This window comes from Lagenorhynchus albirostris, chromosome 1 (genome assembly GCF_949774975.1).
Source record: "Lagenorhynchus albirostris chromosome 1, mLagAlb1.1, whole genome shotgun sequence".
NCBI classification, from domain to species: domain Eukaryota; kingdom Metazoa; phylum Chordata; class Mammalia; order Artiodactyla; family Delphinidae; genus Lagenorhynchus; species Lagenorhynchus albirostris.
The window spans coordinates 12,247,923-12,268,040 of NC_083095.1; the positions used below are offsets into that span (position 1 = coordinate 12,247,923).

General features: G+C 37.4%; 1 protein-coding gene across 8 annotated transcripts in view; it reads left to right on the forward strand.

Annotated features, from left to right (window-relative positions):
* The window catches only part of ATXN3 (ataxin 3), a 33,064-nt gene extending 13,769 nt beyond the window's left edge, over positions 1-19,295 (forward strand). For 6 of the 8 annotated variants that reach the window (XM_060168198.1, XM_060168383.1, XM_060168282.1 and 3 more), the window contains 5 exons: positions 4,170-4,302; positions 4,638-4,804; positions 6,099-6,195; positions 10,250-10,335; positions 14,772-19,295. In XM_060168198.1, the coding sequence (XP_060024181.1) occupies positions 4,170-4,302; positions 4,638-4,804; positions 6,099-6,195; positions 10,250-10,335; positions 14,772-14,866 (578 nt within the window). In that variant the 3' untranslated portion in view covers positions 14,867-19,295. Of the gene's footprint in view, positions 1-4,169; positions 4,303-4,637; positions 4,805-6,098; positions 6,196-7,361; positions 7,416-10,249; positions 10,336-14,771 lie in introns of all 8 variants that reach the window. The other 2 variants (XR_009543928.1, XM_060168724.1) reach the window with 2 other exon arrangements.
* The last annotated feature ends 823 nt before the right edge of the window (positions 19,296-20,118 follow it).

The window sequence follows — 20,118 nt, forward strand, 5'->3', positions numbered from 1 at the left end:
GTTGTGCCCTCTCCGGTTGCGGAGCACAGGCTCCGTACGCGCAGGCCCAGTGGCCATGGCTCACGGGCCGTGCCGCTCCGCGGCATGTGGGATCCTCCTGGACCGGGGCACGAACCTGCGTCCCCTGCATTGGCAGGCGGACTCTCAACCACTGCGCCACCAGGGAAGCCCCCTCCATCATACTTTTAAGACAAAATCCCAACCCTGGTTAAAACCCAATCTTGGGCTTGTGCAGTCTTCCATCAGAACAGCTGAACATGACTAAAGATAAAATATGATTTATTTTGCTTTAAATTTATAATCACAAATTTTTTTTTTAATTTTTATATGATCACAAATTTCAAATGAGCCTTTAGTGCTGCTTGACATCCCTACTATGTTCTCTCGGTTAGTTCACTTACCACTGTCCAAGGTGATGATTTCACAACTTCTGCCTTCAAACATCTAACCACTTCCCTCCCCCTTCCTGACTCCTAGCTTATGGCCTTCCTTTATATTCTACTACGAAAACAGGAGCAACTAAAAGAGAACGTCCTCATTTTTCTACCAGCAATCTATCACCTTGTTTCTATCTCTACCTGTGCTTTGAGCCTATTAAAATAGATGAATTGTCCCCTGTTCCTAACCAAGACCAACCTCTCCACTTTGGGGCTAGATCCCAGCTCCTCCCACCTACTCAGTATCTTTGCTTCTGCTTTTGTCACTCCACTCTCCTGTGTGATTAGTTTCCCCCTCTTTTCTGTATTATTTCTATCAGCAGAGAAATACACTTTTTCTCTCCATTGAGTAAAAAGAAAAAGCATCTTTAACACCAGGAAACTCCAGCTGTCTCCCATTTTTATTTTCTCCTTAGAATCATCTCTAGGGTGTTGTCTCCTATTCATGAACTCATTCCAGTTACACTGTCATAACCAATGTGTCACTGAAAACCCTCTTCTCAGTGTCACCAATGACCTCCACATTTGCCACTGCCAGTATTCAATTCTCAGTCTTCCTTTGACCTCATCTTTTTTGAGGGTATAGTTGATTATATCCTCCTTTAAACAGAACAAAACAAAAGTTTCTTACCAAGAATGTCAAACAAGTATAAAGTATGGAAAATAATGTGATGGATCCTCACGTACCCTTCTCCCCGCCTCAACAAATATCTCATGGCCAGTCTTGTTTTACCTTTACCCTACCTTTTCCAGTTTATTTTGAGAAAATACTAATTGTCTTATTATATTCTTTGTAGGTGTCTTTTTCATTAAAATCTTTAAAAAAACAAGGACTCCTTAAAAAAATATATAGTCACAATACTATAATGACACATAAAAATTTAATTACAGTTCTGTAATAACATCAACTAGCCAGCCAGTGTTCAAATCTCCAATCTCCTTGGTTAATTCTTCTGGTTTTTTTTTTTTTTTTTTTACAGTTGAAGCAGGTTGAAATAAAGTTAATTGATTCCATTGGATTGCTTTGTCTCTAAAATATATCTATAGGTTTCTTCTCCTCTTTTTTCCTTGATTTATTCTTTTGAAGAAAATGGATCTTTTCTTCTCTTTCCCACATTCTAGATTTTGCTGGTTGCATCCTTTTTTTGGTCTGAGCCCTGGATGCCCAATAGACTGGTCCTTATATCTAGAGGCTGGATCAGATTCCGGTTGATTTGGGGAGGACAGAATTCTCTTTACAGATGGTGGTGTCAAGTTAGCTCTCTTTTTGTGATTTGGGTAGCTATTGATGATCAATGCCTAGTCCGTTATTTCATTGAAGACTGCAAAATGGTGATATCAGATTCCTGTCATTCCTTCATTTATTAGTTGGAGGACTTCTATACAAATAAACTTTCCCTCATCAACTGTTTGGTTATCCTGAAGTATAGTTCATATAGAAAAAGCAGGATAAATATTTCTTTTATCAGTTTTTTAAATGAGTCGGTTTCATAGTATCCTTCCTCCAAAGGTAATTGGTTTGTTTCTGAAGGGTCAGTGTAAACAAATCCATTAAAACCATAGTTCATTTGGTTTAGTCCATTGTAATTATTATTCGTGTTGATACACAAAATTGTCCCATCTTGGATGAGTGGGAACCTTTTGAACTTGACTCCCAAGCTTCTGAAATGACCACTCTAGCCTTTTGAAGCCCTTCTTTCTCATATAATAAGAATTTTCAGTCTTATCTTGTATATTTCCTGCCCTTTTAGTAATGGTGGTTAGAGATCACAGTCTGGGCACTAGCATGCTTATTGCTACCAGGTTGGTTGTCATGTACCTCTCTCCAGTTTACATGTAGGATCATAGTGTTGTCACTTCTTTGACTTTATATACTTGTATCCCTTTTCTTTTATGCCTAAAACCTTTGTTCCTAGCTATATCCTCCCTTCTTGAAATACTGTCTACACAAGGCTTCCAGGCCTCTATGGAGGTTTACCTGCTGCTTGGCTGCTTCTTTCAGATTCCTTTTATGGATCTTACTCTTTTCAATCTCTAACTAATGAAGTGACCCAGAGTTCAGTCTTTGGACAACTTCTTGACTGCTCTCCCATTATTTTAAATATCATCTCTAAATAAAGTCTATCTGCCAATAATTCCTTAGACTTTTATCTTCTGCCTAGACATCTACACTGAACTCCAAACTCCTAACTTTAACATCTCCACTCAGAAGTCCAGAAAGCATTTTAAACTGAACACGTCTACAAAAGACGTATTTTTCTTCTCCCCATATATGCTATCCCTCAGGTTTTCCATTTTAGTAAGACCCACTCTTCTTGCACACTGGTTCCTGTATATTTTGTGGATAAAGCAGCCTAGAGTGCTTTTTAAAATGTAATGCACGTGATGGCACACCTTCATTCGTCAACCCTTCAGTGGCTTCCTAGCACACTTAGAATGAGATCTAATCTTGAATGAAACCCAAGATCCTTACAGTGCCACCTCCATAAGGCAGTTTCTGCCCTTCCTGATACTCTTCATGGAATAGCATCGCGAGCTGACATAGTTTATTCTAGAATCTAGAAACAATTTTATTGGTGTAAAACATGTTAAACCATCTGAACTCTGAGCACACTTGTCCTTGTGAGAAACAAATGTTAAGTGTATTATGATTTACTCTTTTGAGTTTTTCCGTTAACAGTCCTTTTCATCTTTGTTCATTTGTTTCATTATCTGTTAATGTTCACAAAGAATATCCATAACAAGCACCAAAGTTGAAGAAAATTTATGGTAGAAAAATGTAAATTGAGGGACTTCCCTGGAGGTCCAGTGGTTAGGACTCTGCACTTCCGATGCAGGGGCATGGGTTCGATCCCTGTTCGGGGAACTAAGATCCCACATGCCACGTGGTGCAGCCAAAAATAAGAAATGAAGAAAAACATAAATTGATTAGAGTGACTTAGGTGTAGCCCACCCTTATTTAGCTATTGTGTGGCGTATCCAGCTGGGAAAACCCTGGCTTTCTAGAATCGTATTTATAAAAAATTACACTGGGCCGGTGTAAGTTTTTCAAAACATGAACTGCATCTTCTACACCTTGACTAGATTTGGGATATTGGCTTTCCAGCTCCTGTTTTCAGTTTGGAGGGATGTGTATGTGTCAGTGTCAGGGTCAGGGGCAGCTATTTCCACAGATGACTCATTTTACCCATATTACACATTATTACACACATCCTCTGATTGTGTCCTCAAATAGCCCTCCGAGGAAGGTACAGTATAATCTATGTAGCAGTTGAAGAAACCAAGACCTAGATGGGTAAAGGGGTTTACCAGAGGCCAGGCAGCTAGGAAATAGAAGAGATAGGGGATTAAAACCCAGGTCATCTGATTCCAGATTCCTTGCTCTTCCTTATTCCTTTCCTTGCCTCTCTGGTGTCATTTAGTGTAACCTACTTGGTCAGGCACTGTTTTAGTAGATCCCTTCACGGATTCGATTACTTCTCATAGTCACTCTGTGAGATGGCTCTTCCCATTCTACAAGTGAAGAAAGCAAGGTTCAGAGACTATGTAATTTGTTCTAGATCACCCCACTAGTAAGCGTAAGAATCATTATTTGAACCCAGGTACTCCTGACTCCTCAGTCTGTGTCCTCACTCCACTGTTCTGTGCTGCCTCTCTATCTGCTGTCATTTTTAATCAATTTTGAATCACTTGCTAAGTGTTTTAGTTTATTTTTGCCTTTTTTTTTTTTAGGTTATTCTATATTTGTTGTTAAGGGTGATCTGCCAGACTGTGAAGCTGACCAACTCCTACAGATGATCAGGGTCCAACAGATGCATCGACCAAAACTCATTGGAGAAGAATTAGCACAACTCAAAGAACAGAGGTAAAATTGAGCTTGCAGTATGGAATATATGATAGTATTTCATTACAAAAATTAAATTTTCGTGCTTACACTGAAGATGAGGTCCTTTTATTATTGGTGATTTTTTTTAGACCTTTATGTTTTAGTGAAGTTTATTGGTTTAACCATGGATCAACTCTGAATTATTTAAATATACTTAGATTCACATCACAGTAAAACCTTTATATTATTAGACCTTGTCTGCCAGAAAATGTGTAAGTTTTGACTTACATAAAAATCTTTGGTTTATAAATGTCTCTGTTATATCTAAAATAGAAGAGTGGTCTGCAGTTATTTTTAGTGCTTTTTTTCTTTAGAGTCCAGAAAACAGATCTAGAACGCGTCGTAGAAGCAAACGATGGATCAGGAATGTTAGACGAAGATGAGGAGGATTTGCAGAGGGCTCTGGCACTAAGTCGCCAAGAAATTGACTTGGAAGATGAAGAAGCAGATCTCCGCAGGGCCATTCAGCTCAGCATGCAAGGTATGGACATTCCGACACATACTTTATTCATTGTTGAAGAACTGATTCAGATCATTCTTAGTTCTTCTGGAAGTTAATGTACTATTGGTAGAAGTTCTTGGACAATCACTGCAGAAGCAATAGCTATGTACAATCAGTTATTGTTTTTTAGATTTCTTTTAAAACAACTTTTTACGGCTTGTGTTATATTAGGACTAGTTTTATTTTTATTTCTGGTTATTCCACTTGGTTATAATACTGTGCTAACACAGTAGCAAACTGAGGTTAATCATTGTGAGGTCAGTGGGCCCTTACCCAGACCAACTGTTCTAAAAATGTATGCTAGTGCACGTGAAGGAAGGCCTGGACAGAGAAAGTAAATTGATTTTACAAAACTCTAACAATTAGTGGCTGTGCAGCTTACAGCTTAAGCCCACTTCGGTGAGCCCACTTTTTTAGTGATACAAGCCCATCAGCTGAGAGTAAAGATGCATCCCTCAGGGAATCCAAGCTGAGGGAGTTGTCTGGGATGTTGTTCAAAGGGGCTTACTTAAAAGTGTGAGGGGTTTTCTTTTCTTTTTTTTTTTGGTAGTTTTGTTTTTGTCTAATGTGAATTTGCCTTCTACTTTCTAATGACATTACTTGTCAATTGAATTCCTTAAATATCTAAATAAGGAATTCACAGGTGTGCCAGGAGGCTCATGAGTGGTCCATATGGTGTGCAGGCCCACTTTGGATTAGTAGAGCCTTGCTAGATTAGCCCAGTAATGGACAGACACCAGTTTTAGATATTTCTGTGTACTTTCCTTTCCTTTCCACTTTATTTCAGTTTGTGCAGAATCTCTGATTGGTGCAATAATGAAGTAAGAACATGGAAACATACTTAAGTTGTTGTAGTACCCAAATGTTTCAGGATAGAGGGATGCAGAGAATGGGTTTGTTTTATGATCATCCACTTTGAGTTGCTTCTAGGAATTCTTTGCCTTTGAAAGTGCAGATTCATTTCTAATAAGAGAGCACACAAGTGTGGCGTTAATTATTTCTCCTACCAAGTTGGTCGTTGGGCTTACCTCCTCACATCCACTACATCACAAATGGGTAACAGCTTTGGCTGCAGTGGACACAGGTTAGATTTGAACTGCCTTATTCAGATTCTCCCTGAGACTTTCCAGAGCCTTTCTTACATTTACAGAATGGTACAGAATATTTTTGAGAACAAAACTTTTTTCAAAAGTTCCTTCACATAAGTATAAACATATTATTGCTTGAATTGGTAAATAAAATAGCTTTTTGTTCTGTTTTATTTTGTTTTCAGGTACTTCCAGAAATATATGTCAAGATACTCCACAGACGTCAGGTACACATCTTACTTCAGAAGAGCTACGGAAGAGAAGAGAAGCCTACTTTGAAAAGTAAAGTAGTTGGTACAATATTAAAATTGCATATTTAATATTTACCTTGGCTGTTTTGTCTATTTGTAAACATACAGCTTTGACTTAAACCATTTATTTTATTGAGGGTTCTCTCCTTTTTTAAAATACTGGTTACTGCCTGACCCTATGAGCATTTGAATGTATTTTTTAAAAATTTGTAGCTAGGGCTTCCCTGGTGGCGCAGTGATTGAGAGTCCACCTGCCGATGCAGGGGACACGGGTTCGTGCCCCGGTCCGGGAAGATCCCACATGCCGTGGAGCGGCTGGGCCCGTGAGCCATGGCCGCTGAGCCTGCGCGTCCAGAGCCTGTGCTCCACAACGGGAGAGGCCACAACAGTGAGAGGCCCGTGTACCGCAAAATAAATAAATAAATAAAAATAAAAATTTGTAGCTAATAAACTGTGAAATCAAATATAGTTTTAGGGGAAAACTTTGCCCCAGTACTAATTAAATTTACATGAAATAGGGTGAAGGAAACCCTGTAAAATTCGTCATCAAAAGGAAAATGGAATTGGGTCAAGGCAAGAGCAAAGCCTAATGATCCTTTGAATGTACTTCTTGGTTACTTGGACCAACCCTGCGAAGTTCTCCTGTGAATTAATAGGAAAAACAGCATTTGCGGTAGGGGAACACACCCCCAAATAGAAGTGATGGTTAATTGCTCCACTCATTGCCACAGTAGCGGGGTACTGCAGGCCCATCAGCATCAGGGACATGAGGGTAACCATAAATCTGAATCATCAGCTCCTAAAACCAAACTTTGTGCCCAGGTTTATAAGTGCTTTCAAAATAGAAATTTCACCTATAAAATTATCCTTTCCAGTAACTGTCACTCACGTCTTCATCCCTTTTTCTTTTTTTAATGATATAACTTCATCTTAAGATCACAAGATCTATAATGATACTCAGATCCTCTGATCCCAGGGCAGAAAACAAAGGCCAGTGGCTGAGTCTGGCCTATTATTTACTATATTTCAACAATTCTAAGGTGCACATTTTTTCACGTCAACATATCTGCAATTCAGAAGACTTGTACACATCAGAGTTGGTAGTACTTTAGTAGTATATAGAATGTTAGAGCATTTTACATTTGATGGTATAATGAAGATAATATTTACTTTGTTTTCTGTTTTTTTTTTTTTAAGTCACAGCTCAGAAGTGTATGAAGGAAAGTTCTGATCAACTGACATCCTCTTAATGTGAGATATTTCTAGTCTTTATTCAGTGATAGATTAATGGATTTAATTATGTATAAAATTTCAAAATAGTGCTTATTAGTGCTTGTCACTCCCCTTTAAATTTTAAAATTAACTTTTTTTATTTTTTAATTATGATAAACTTCAAATTTATATAAAAGTAGAGAAACCAGCATAAGGAACCCCTATTTATCTGTTGCCCAGATTTAACAGATATCAGCACATGGGCCATCTTGTTTTTTTTTATGCCCCCATCTCCCATGCTTTCTACTCTCCCAGCCCCAGGGTGGGATTATTTTGTAACAAATCTAAATCATCATACTGCATCTGTATTAATTTCTGTGTGTGTCTCTAAAATATATGTTTTTTTCTTAATATAGCCAAATGCTCTTGTCATACAATAATGGAATAATTATCACATGATGATTATTAATGGTAGTTCTATAATATCATCAACTATCTAGTTATTGCTAAAAATAGCTTTAAATGTTTAATTCGATAAAAAATATTTTGGAAATTTTATTTTTAGAGATATCTAAATTAAAAAAACATAATCCTACCTTTAATAACTGATGTGAGTGTTTTGGCGGTCATACGCTTCTAGTCACACAAACGCCCATATATTGTATATCAGTTATACCCATTTTCCCATGATACTAAATATTCTTTGTAATAGTCTATGTTATATTTCATAAAATGAACTTATGTATCGCAGTTTATGAACCTTTTGATTTTTGCTATTATAATAATGCAATGAACAATCCTTGTATTGACCTTATGCCTCAAATCTCTCATCATTTCTGCTAATTATTCTGAGAATTTCAGATTACTAAGTTAAAGGACATGAACATTTTTAAGGCCTTGGTACAGATTTCTAAACTGCTCTCCAGAACAGTTACCAAGTGATACTTCTGCCGTGCTTTTTTTCAGACTTCAATTTTTTCCAGAATAAAATGGTCCAAACAGACATACTTTATAGAGAAACTATAAAATTCACAAGTACGTGTAAGAAAAAGAAAATGTCTTTAAAATATAAAAACAAATCCCTCTTTTTTTTAAAAAAAGGTTTTTAGATTTTTTTGGATTAAAAATGTAGAATTTCCAATGAGTTAAGCTTTTTAGAATATGAAGGATAATGCAGTAACATTCCATAATGACTAAGTAAGTTATAACAAGCGCAATGCCAGCTATAACTAATGCAGGTGTTTTATTCAACGTTGCACCCTTTTTTAAATGTTTGAGTCTCCTTTCTGACTGGGGGCAGTTGATTGGGTAAGAAAGTACTGTGATGGTTTCCAGCTTCGTCTTACTATCCTCTGCCTCCTGGTTTGGCCTTGAAAATACTGGTGAGAACTTGAGTAGAACTAGAGAATATTTTACAGTTACTTGTTGCTGACTAGAGTTAAGAGCTAACTTCTTGGGGTTTCTTTTTAACTTTGGCTAGCATTCAGAATCTTGTAGGACTCATTAGTGAAGGAGCTGAGAAACTAATTTTTGCCTTTCAGTAGAATTCCTGATAACTACACCTATATGGGTCCTTGTCTCAATACCTTCTATTTTGGAGAACTTGGCTCTAAGGTTATGGAGCCGTTTCTTCCCTCTGATTCTTTCCAAACTGACCCTGGTGCTAATTTGTTTTTCATTGAAATGTATAGGTTGTTTTTTTTTCCTGTAGAGTGTTTGAAGCTTCACACTTAATATAGTAGCCACAGTGTTCATGCATTAAGCATGAAAATGCTGTTGAAAGTCTACCTGTTGCAAATTCATAGTTTATGAGTAAGAGTTGTTAACTGATATTTTCGTAGCCATGATATTTTTTCCAGTGGTAATCTCCAAATCCATGGTACCTATCATAAAACCCTGAGCAAAACTCTGCTGTGTCAGCTATGTCATTGTAAAACCTTAACTCACATGTTATGTGCATCAGATGAGGCAGTGTGTAAAACTGTTCTGTAAACTGTGAAGTAGCCTACAGGTATATGTCAGTGTTATTAATGCCTTCTCCAGCTCTGAATACCACAGACCCGGACCGGGGTCCCTCTTAATCCTGTGTTTTAAATATAAGCAACAGGGCTTCCCTGGTGGCGCGGTGGTTGAGAGTCTGCCTGCCGATGCAGGGGACACGGGTTCGTGCCCCGGTCCGGGAAGATCCCACATGCCGCGGAGCGGCTGGGCCCGTGAGCCATGGCTGCTGAGCCTGCACGTCCGGAGCCTGTGCTCCGCAACGGGAGAGGCTGCAGCGGTGAGAGGCCCGCGTACCGGAAAAAAAACAAAAAAACCCCGAAATAGCTACCAGTGACTCCTTTTGTACAATGTATTATTTTTGTGGTGAAAATACCTACCCATTAATTCGAATTTTCTAAGTTTTCTAGGATCAGAACTGTGATGCTTTTCAGTAATTTATATGAGACTGATTGCTCTTTTTTTTAAATTGAAGTATAGTTGATTTATAATGTTGTATTAATTTCAAATATAGAGCAAAGTGATTGAGTTTTAGATATATATATTCTTTTTCAGATTATTTTCCATTAGAGGTTATTACAAGATATTGAATATAGTTCCCTGTGCTATCCAGTAGGATCTTGTTTATGTATTTTATATATAGTAGTGTGTATCTATGAATCCCTAACTCCTAATTTATTCCCCCCCCTTCCCCTTTGGTAACCATAAGTTTGTTTTCTATCAGACTGCTTGCTCTTGCCTTCTTTTGTGGTGTTCATGCCAGTGACTCTTCTGTTGTGTGGAACCGTTTATTTTCCACGTGAATATTTTTTCTCGTGGCATATTTATTCTTAGGTTTTGTTTTTTAAATACACATTCACTCTTGAATGTTTCAGGCAGCAGCAGCAGCAGCAGCAAGATCCCCCAGGACATCCATGTGAAAAGCCGAACACAAGTTCAGGAGCACTTGACAGTGATCTAGGTACGGCTCTCTGATTGCATATCCCATTTGTTACCTGCACGCTCTGTTTGACACCCAGACTCCATGTGATTTTTGGCTTTATAGGCTTTTTTTTCTCCTCGCTTTCATTATATTGAAACTCTTGAAGGAATTGGTAATGTACCAAACCTTCTTGGCTTAGGGAGTAGGCTAACTCCTTAGTGTGTATCCTTAAGTGCCCTTGAAGCACTTAAGCAATGTTTTGCTTTAAAATTGTAAACATCACTTGCAACTTCACAGTAATTCGTACATTCTCCAAAAGTTTCTCAGAGATAATGAATATTAGTAGGTGGAAAATAAGTTCATTTTACCACTGGGAAAACTGAAAACACCTGAGTGTAGTCCAGATTACAACAAAGAAATCTAGAGTTACTCCTCAGGCCTTGGTTTAATAATAGGTCTTAAAGTTTGGCCAATTATTGGTAGAAATCGAGTGAGAAGGAAACTGTACATGACAAAGAACTTTTAAGTAGAATATGTAAAGAACTCTCAAAACTAAAATAAGAAAACAATTCAAAAAGATGAGTGAAGGATTTGAACAGACACTTCACCAAATATATGGATGACAAATAGCACATGAAAACATGTTCAACATCACTAGTCATTAGGGAAATGCAAATTAAACCCACAATGAGACACCATTACACAACTACAAGAATGGCTTAATAAAAAATTAAATTAACAATACCAAATGCGGCAAGAATCAGAGCAACTGGGACTCATACACTGTTAGTAGGAACGTAAAATGGTACAGCAATTTTGGAAAACGGTTTAGTATTTTCTTAAAAACTTAAACGTACACTTAACCATGTGATCCAGTAGTCGCACTCCTAGGTATATAACCAAGAGAAAAGAAAATTTAGGTTCACACAAAATCTTGTACATAAGTCCTTACAGCAGCTTTGTTCGTAATAGCCCCAAACTGGAAACTGCTTACATGTTGTCCTTCAGCTGGTACATGCCACAGAAACTGTGCTACATCCAAACAGTGGAATACTATTAGCAGTAAAAAGGAATGAATGGGTACTTTTTCCTAATCATTCTGCTAAGTATAGCTAACAACCCCAGACATTTGTATAAAACAAATATAAGAAGAATCTGAAAGGTAGAAGACAGACTGGCTGAGAAGCTCAGGACTAGAGGAAGACATAGTGGTCAGTATTCTGGATTTTCTTTTTGCCCCAAGAAAAGCCTGCTCTATGGAGCCAAAAGGGACTACTTGGCAAGACAAAAACTTTTAGATAATAAACACCCTAGTCCAGCCAGCCTGGACTAGGTAAATAAACTGGTCCTACTGCCACCCTACCCCATTGACAAAGGCCAAGTAACGTAATGAGGCACATCTCCCGCCTCTCTGGGCCAGAGTGGTGTCAGAAAAAGCCAAGTGGAGAGCTGGGATTTTCTTTTCCTCCAGGAGACAATGATGCCCCCTTTCCCATGGTGTCAGTGGTCTTAGGGAGCCTGGACTTCCACCCAGCAATAAAGAGGCATCCTTCTGGCTTGTCGCCTGGGTGATGTTAGAAGAGGTGTAGTGGAGAATCAGGCCATCACTGATTTGAGGCAGTAATGAGGAGACCACCCCCACAGTGCCAGTGAGAAGCAGTAACGAGGCATTCCAACCCCTCCCAATCAGGCAGGTATCAGTGGGAAGCTGGAACTCCCACGGATGTTCAACAGTAGTGGTCACACACACCCTCTCCCTATCTGGAAGCAGCGGGGCACCACCCCTTTTCTGCCACTGGTGCTCATGTCAGAGGAGGCCTGCTGAAAGAGGAGATTTAAATAAGATTCACGGGACTTGCCTAGAGGCGCAGTGGTTAAGAATCCGCCTGCCAATGCAGGGGACACGGGTTCAAGCCCTGGTCCGGGAAGATCCCACATGCCGCAGAGCAACTAAGCCCGTGCGCCACAACTACGGAGCCTGCGCTCTAGAGCCCGCGAGCCACAACTGCCGAGTCTGTGTGCCACAACTACTGAAGCCCATGCGCCTAGAGCCCATGCTCCACCATAAGAGGAGCCACCACGATGAGAAGCCCATATGCACCACAACAAAGAGTAGCCCTCGCTCGCCACAACTAGAGAAAGCCTGCGTGCAGCAATGAAGACCCAACGCAGGCAAAAATAAATAAATTTATTTATTTATTAAAAAAATAAGATTCACATTCTTATAAGATAATACCCCAAATATCCAGGATTCACTTAAAAATCACTTGTCATATCAAGAGCCTAGAAAATTTCAACTTGAATGAGAAAAGACAATCAGTAGACACCATCACCAAAATGACACTGATGTTAGAATTATCTGGCAGGGATTTTAAATTAGCAGCCATCATAAAATGCTCCAGTGAGCAGTAATGAACATGCTTGAAACAAATGAAAAAAATAGCCTTAGGAAAGAGATAGAAGATATAAAGAAGAACCAAATAGAAATTTTAGAACTGAAAAATAACAATAACTGAAATTTTGAAACTCAGTGGACAGACCCAACACCCAACAGACCTTCCTCTGGAAGGACAGAGAAAAGAATCAGTGTGAACTCGACAGAACAGTAGATATTACCCATTCTGAGCAACAAAGAGAATTAGACTGGAAAAAATTAACAGAGCCTGAGACCTGTGGGGAAGATCTAACATTTGTGCCATGAGAGTTCCAGAAGGAGATGAGAAAGAGGGTATAGCTGAAAGAGTATTTAAAGAAATAATAGCTGAAAATTCCCCAAATTTGGCAAAAGGTACCAACCTACAGATTCTAAAAGCTGAGTGAACCTCAAACAGAATAAACCCAAAGAAATCCATGCCAAAACACATCGTAGTCTAACTTCTGAAAACTGAAGACGAAAAAAAAAATCTTAAAATCAGCTAGAAACAGCTTGCCTACAGCAAGTTGCGTGACATCAGATTTCTCATCTGAAATCGTGGAGGTCAGAAGGAAGTGACAGACATTTTTCAAGTGCTGAAAGAAGAGAAGTCTCAACCCAGAATTCATGAAATTTTCTTCAGGAATGAAGGGGAAAATAATGGCTAAAGGAAGTTCTCTAAACAGAACTGTTAAAAAGTAATTTTGAAACATCAAGAAGGAAAAAAGAACAGTAGAAAGAATAAAAATATGGGTAAGCACAACAGAATTTCCTTTTCAGTTTTCTAAATTACATTTGATAACTGAAGGAAGAATTGTAACATTGATTTGGTTTTTAGCGTAAAATATAGGAAGTACTTAAGGCAGTTATAAACAGGGGAAAGTAAAGGGAGGTAAGACTTCTAACTTTCATTTGAACTGGTATAGCCACTCTGGAAAATAATTTGGTAATTTCTATAAAAACTGAACATACATTGACCATGCAACCAGCAGTTATATTCCCATTTAATACCAGAGAAATGAAAACTTCCATCCATGCAAAAACCTGTACATGAATGTTCATAGCAGCTTTATTTGTCATGATCAAAAACTGGAAAAAAACAAACGTCCTACAGTAGGTGAATGGTTAAACACGCTGCGGTACCTCCATACCATGGATACCACTCGGGATTAAAAAGAAACCAACTGTGGACACATGCAACAGCTTGGATGCATCTCAAGGGCATTATGCTGAGTGCAAAAAAAAATCTCAAAAGATCTTATACTGTATGATTCTATGTGTGTAACATTCTAAAAACGACATTTATAGAGATGGAAAGCAAATTAGTGGCTGCCTGCAGTTAGGGAAGGTTGAGGGGAAGAGAAGTGGGTGTGACTAAAAAGGGATGGCAGGAGGGAGATCTTGATGGTGCCGTACAGTTCTCTGTCTTGATTGTGGTGGCGGTGGTTACACGAATCTACATGTATAACGAAGTCCCAATATTCAGATTTAGGTTTGAGCTGTAGTTATGTAAGATTTAATTATTAGGTGAAATTTAGCCAGAGTGTACACAGGACCTCTCTGAACTATCTTTGCACCTTCCTGTGAGTAAATAATTATTTCTCAGAACAAACTTTTTTAAACTAATTCATCATCGATAGACACAAAGTTAAAATTTCTTCCCCTTAGCTGAATGCTTTTAAGTGAAAGATGCCATGCTGAAAGGCTACATACATATTGATGATTCCATTTGTGTTGACATGCAGGAAAAGGCAGAACTGTAGGGCAGAGAACTGATCAGTGGTTGCCTAGACTTAGGGCTTGGGGATTGACTACAAAGGGGCAGGGCGAGGGAATATTTTTGGTCAGTGGGACGGTTCTGTAGCTGGGTGATGATAATGGTTATACCACTCTATGTATTTGTCAAAACCTACAGAATTATAAAAGTGGATTTTATTGTATGTAAACTTTTAAAATCAACAAAGGAAACTATAGTAGTCAAACAGTTTCTAAGAGCTTACCTTTTGATGACTTTGGAAATTTTCTAGAAATTTCTAAGAAATATGTGTTTTATCCCCAACAGGTGATGCTATGAGTGAAGAAGACATGCTTCAGGCAGCTGTGACCATGTCTTTAGAAACTGTTAGAAGTAATTTCAAAACGGAAGGAAAAAAATAATACCTTTCACAAATCATTTAGATATTCAGTCTTTCCAATATTGTCCTGTGTGTTTACAGCATAGGGTCCATTTTGGTAATGTGTCAAAGAGAACAATTTTCAACAGAGGAAATAAGACTTAGGTGGTTTGCAAACAAAAAGTTGAGAGGGTGAAAAATACATCCGTTGTAGGACTAAATAACGATCCTCCAAACACTAGCCAAAGAGGCATTCAGCAATTAAAGAAATTTAAAATAGTTTTCTAACTGTTCTTTTTTCTTTTTTGAGTGTGCAATATCTAACATGTTTAAAATTAGGGCATTTTTCTTGGCTCTTTTTGCAGACCAACTAATTATAACCAGCTATTGCCACAGAACTTTTCCCCCACATTTTATCTTCTTTTCCTCCCTTCTGCATAGGGAATTTGGCTGACTTTCATCATCTAAAAGTTGCTCTTATTTCTCTTTAACCAAATTAACCTTTTAGGACAGTGTCTCCTCTGTGTTGATTATAGTAACAGTTCCAGAAGGATAAGCTGTTTACCCTCTGACTATGTATTGTGCACTTGGGTGTTTTCTCATGTTATTTTCTCTGATCACAGTTTCTCTGCTACGTGGTTTTCATTACTTTCTACAACTCTTTTGAAAGATGGTAATGTTTCTTGAGGTTTTGCTTTTTAAGCCCTCTAAGATGGGATCATTATTTCATGATTCTGGTGCATTCCTAAACTCTGAAATCAGCTCTGCACAAGTATTTGAGAATAAATGAGAATTTTGTTAATGTGTGAGCACATCCTTTCCCAAATGCTTTGTGAATGTCTTCTCAGTTATGTCAGAACTGTATAGGTTTGCTGTAACCCTCTTTCCTGCACCTTGTTATTTCCTTTTCTTTTCCAATTGAGAAAAATAGGAGAAGCATAGTGTGCAAGTTTCCTACTGTTATAAAACAACATCCGGTGCCCACCATGAATGTATGATAGATAAAATTTGGCCTTCAATTTTCGTAGGAGTTTCATTTTATTTTTCCTCTTGTGACTGGAGCTGTCTGTTCTGTTTACAATTGAGTCATGAAGTGCAGATGTCTGCTTCTGCTGTACATCTTTTAGTAGGTATAGTTTGCCAGAGATAATGATCTAGAACATGAAAATAACTTACCAACAAAACTACATTTAAATTTATACTGTGATTTAACACGTGCATCATGTTTAAATAGCTTAGAATTACAGAAGTCACAGTACTTACTGGGTCTGTAAATAAGAAAGTCTTTAGTTTTGATAAACATTCTTTAATTGGGATGCAGAGTTTCTTGCTGGGTCAATGCAGTGGGGTGATTTCAGTGAAAATTAACCATGTCTCTCTGAAATGGGCCTTTTAAATTCTGTCATCTACTCCCCTTCATTCTCCATCCCCTTTTGAAGCCCCTTTGAATGATGACTTGTTCATAAGCTAAAATTTTAGAAGAAATTTCAGCGGACAACTTAGAAAATTAAAGTATGATATGTTGCCATATCCTGGTGTATGGCTACACACATTTTATCAGGGAAAAATTTTTGATGTAGGATTTATTGCTAACTGAAAAGAGATGAAAAACTGCCTTTTATTTATGATTATGAAATAGCTTTTTCTTGGATAGAGACAGATTTTTTTTAGTCATTATTTTGTGCCAAGTAAGTTTTCTGAAGTTTCCCTTACATAAAATTAGATGGTTTTCTTTTAAAATCTAAAGTTTTCTTTTGACAATTGAAAATGTTTTAGAAGAATTACAGAACTTTAGAACTACAAGGGATGTTGGAGTTTGGTACTACTCCCTAGTACTCCCTATGATTTACAAACCAAAATATTTTAAGACTGAACATTTCTGTAGTTATCCCAAGGATGCCAGTCATATTTTCCATGGATATTCGGCTTGTATCTTTTCCCATTGAAAAATTATGTTAAACTTTTCACATATTTGAATTGATGAGCTACCTAATAAAAAATGAGAAAATGAATATATATTTAAGTTTTAACCTTAAGAGTTAGGGTTAGTTCTTATATTACACACCCTTGTTAAAGCACTTAAAGAAATGTGGCATGTTGACCTTCGTTTGTTAGGGATTTTTTTAAAGCAGGGCCGAGCACACACTGGATATATTTGAATGTGTTTATTTAGTTGTGAAATTGTTATATTTGGCAGGCAGATTCAGAATCACTAGTGAACTGCCATCTTGTGTGGATTGGCATATATTTAACTGAACATTTAGATTCCATTTCTTAATCAGTTGGCCAGTATGAAAAGATGCCAGTGCTCATAACCACAGTAAGAAAATTTTAAATTTACACAAAGCTATAGTTCACACATCAGGAAGTGCTGTTTACTTTAAACCACCTGCAAGTCAGGAACAATGCAATTCACTGTCCTAAGAACTTTATTTATATAAAGATTTCCATTCTGTTTTACCAATTGGGAACACCTTAATGTTTAATATTTAAACTATTGGTATCATTTTTCTAATGTATAATTTGTATTACCGGGATAAAATACGTACCATGACAATGCTAGTATTATAAGTAAAGTTTAAACAATCTTTGGAAATAACACTTTCATACTTATAGATGTCATAGATTTAATAAGTAGTTATTTATGTTTTAAAAATTCAGAGAAGTTAACATCTGATCTAAACCATCAATGTACATTTTTATAGTAATTAACATACGAATATTTCAGTAATGTAAATTGTTTGAGGGGGCTTCCCTGGTGGCACAGTGGTTGAGAGTCCGCCTGCCGATGCTGGGGACACGGGTTTGTGCCCCGGTCCGGGAAGATCCCACATGCCGCGGAGCGGCTAGGCCCCTGAGCCATGGCCACTGAGCCTGCGCGTCCAGAGCCTGTGCTCCGCAACGGGAGAGGCTGCAACAGTGAGAGGCCCACGTACCACAAAAAAAAAAAAAAAAAAAAAAGAAAAATTGTTTGAAAAGGTTGCTGCAGGTAAACTGTATATCAGCTCTAAGATCTTGGCCAAATAGTTTACAATTTGCAGAATATTTAAGGAGGTGCTTTTTTTCTTTAAAACTTAATTTTTCTTAATTAAGACTTTATTCATGCCAAAGTTAACGAGGAAAAACTCAACTAGTTGAGGATCATTATAGGCAAAACTACCCATAGTCTACATTGTTTCATTTAATATTAAGTCAAATAAAGTAAATTTTATGCCAGTAAGAGCTTAAGTCACATTTTTAATGTCTGCATGTTTGATACTATTTTTAAATAGTATCAAGTTAGTGCCAAGATTTACTAAATGTCTTAAAATTGGCCCATTGGACCTGTGCAAATTCAAAAAAGATTGATTCTCAGTGCATAAGCAAAATATAATGATAATAATTGAAATAGCCTAGAATGAAAACTAAATCTTGATGTTTTAAATTCTTAAGAGGATTCAATTATTAATATTGATGACTTTCTATTAAAAACTTTATCTGCAATTGGAGAGGTCTATGGCCACTACTTTCAAAGTAAATTGTTTGTTGTAGCTGGACCCTAACAAGCATGGAGATGTTACAGATGTGACCTTAATTAAGAAAACTCAGATTGATTAATCATTCCAGCAATCTAAGTAATTTTTCATATTTTCAAAATAAAAACTTTGCTTCATTTCTGGTCCATTTATAACCGTCATCTTTTGCTAAAGAGATGAACCAACTTGTTTTTTAAAGTCTTATACATAAAATATTTTTGTTCCATTTTGCTCTCATGAATGAGAAGATTATTGACATGGTTGGTTAATTCTTGAATTTTTATCTTTTTGTTTTTTAATTTGAAGAAAACCTCTGCTATTTTAATTTTTTTGCAAAATGGTCTGGCATTTTAAGAATTAATGCTAGTAACCACTTCTAAATTTATAGCAACTGGCATGTTTAATTATAATAGTGTATCAATAAATATTTTAAGACTATGGATTCATAGACTAGGAATGGGAAGCATTAGTGAAATATATGTGGAAGTGCCTGATTCATTTAGGAAGCACTTCACTTGGCTCCTTCATATTTCAAAGGTGAATGTTTTCAGGAATTTTTTTTAAAGAGGAAAACATACATTTGAATGTGATTATCTAATTTCTACAACACTGGACTACTAGGAATAACTTTTTAAAAATCACTGTTCTGTACAAATAAACTTTGAAATTCAGCTACCAAAAAACATCTGAAGTAAAAAGCATTCTTTTGGCCATGACACAAGTGCACTGTGGCAGTGCCATTTCTCAGGACCCAACTCTGCAGCCCTTCTGTGTGTGCTCCTCTGTCTGAGTTGTTTTGCCGTTAATACACACACAGGCCTTCCTGTCTGGTCCTTAGAAAAGCCGGGCTTCCAAAGCACTGTTGAACACTGAGGATACTGTTGTTAATGTGGATGTTCGATGAGTTGTATTTTAAATATCAAAGATTATTAAATAAAGATAATGTTTGCTTTTTTACTTCTGTTTTTATTTGTGTTTATTGTTAATTTATAGCTTTGCATTCAAAGTATGGTTGGAGCATCTACACCCTCAGAGCTTCTGAGAAATGCAGAGTTTCAGGCCACACTCCCACCTACTGGATCAGAACCTGCATTTTTAACAAGATCCCCAGGGGATTCACATGCAGAGTGAATTTGAGAAGCATTTTTTTATGGCTGTGGTGATGAATGAAGCAGGTCAGGGGAAGCCACTGATTCTCCATTCCAGCTACAGCAAGTGCTGCCGGAAGGCCCATTGTTACTGGATCCTCTGATCTTTTCTAAGAGAGGCTAAGAAGTCTGTATTTTTATTTGAAATCTGATTTTAAAATGTTGGCTCAGTTGCTTTTTTAACCCTGAGAGCCAAGCAGAGCACATTAGTGACAGTTTTAAGCGTGCCATTTTTCCTCATTTTATCTAACTCCGGACACCAGACTAACAATTGGAATCCACCTGGACTGATTGAGGGTTATAGAACCCTCAGGTTTTATAATGAGCGTTGTATATCCATTTTAGCTTTACTTAGGGTTGGGCACGAATTTTGAAACAAAAATTTCAAATTGATCACATGCATCTTTTTAGCATAACTTCATAGCTTAGTCCTCAGATGGACCAATCCATTGAATTTGGATGCCACCAAATGACTCTGATGTCATCAACATCACCTGTGGGCCCTATGAAACGTACAAGTTGATTTGAATGCCCATTTTATGGTTAGCTAAAACTTTTATAAAGGATAGGCAAACTTTGGGTTGTCCTTATCCTGAAGATTTGCGTGTTTCTGGATCCTTTCATCCATTTTG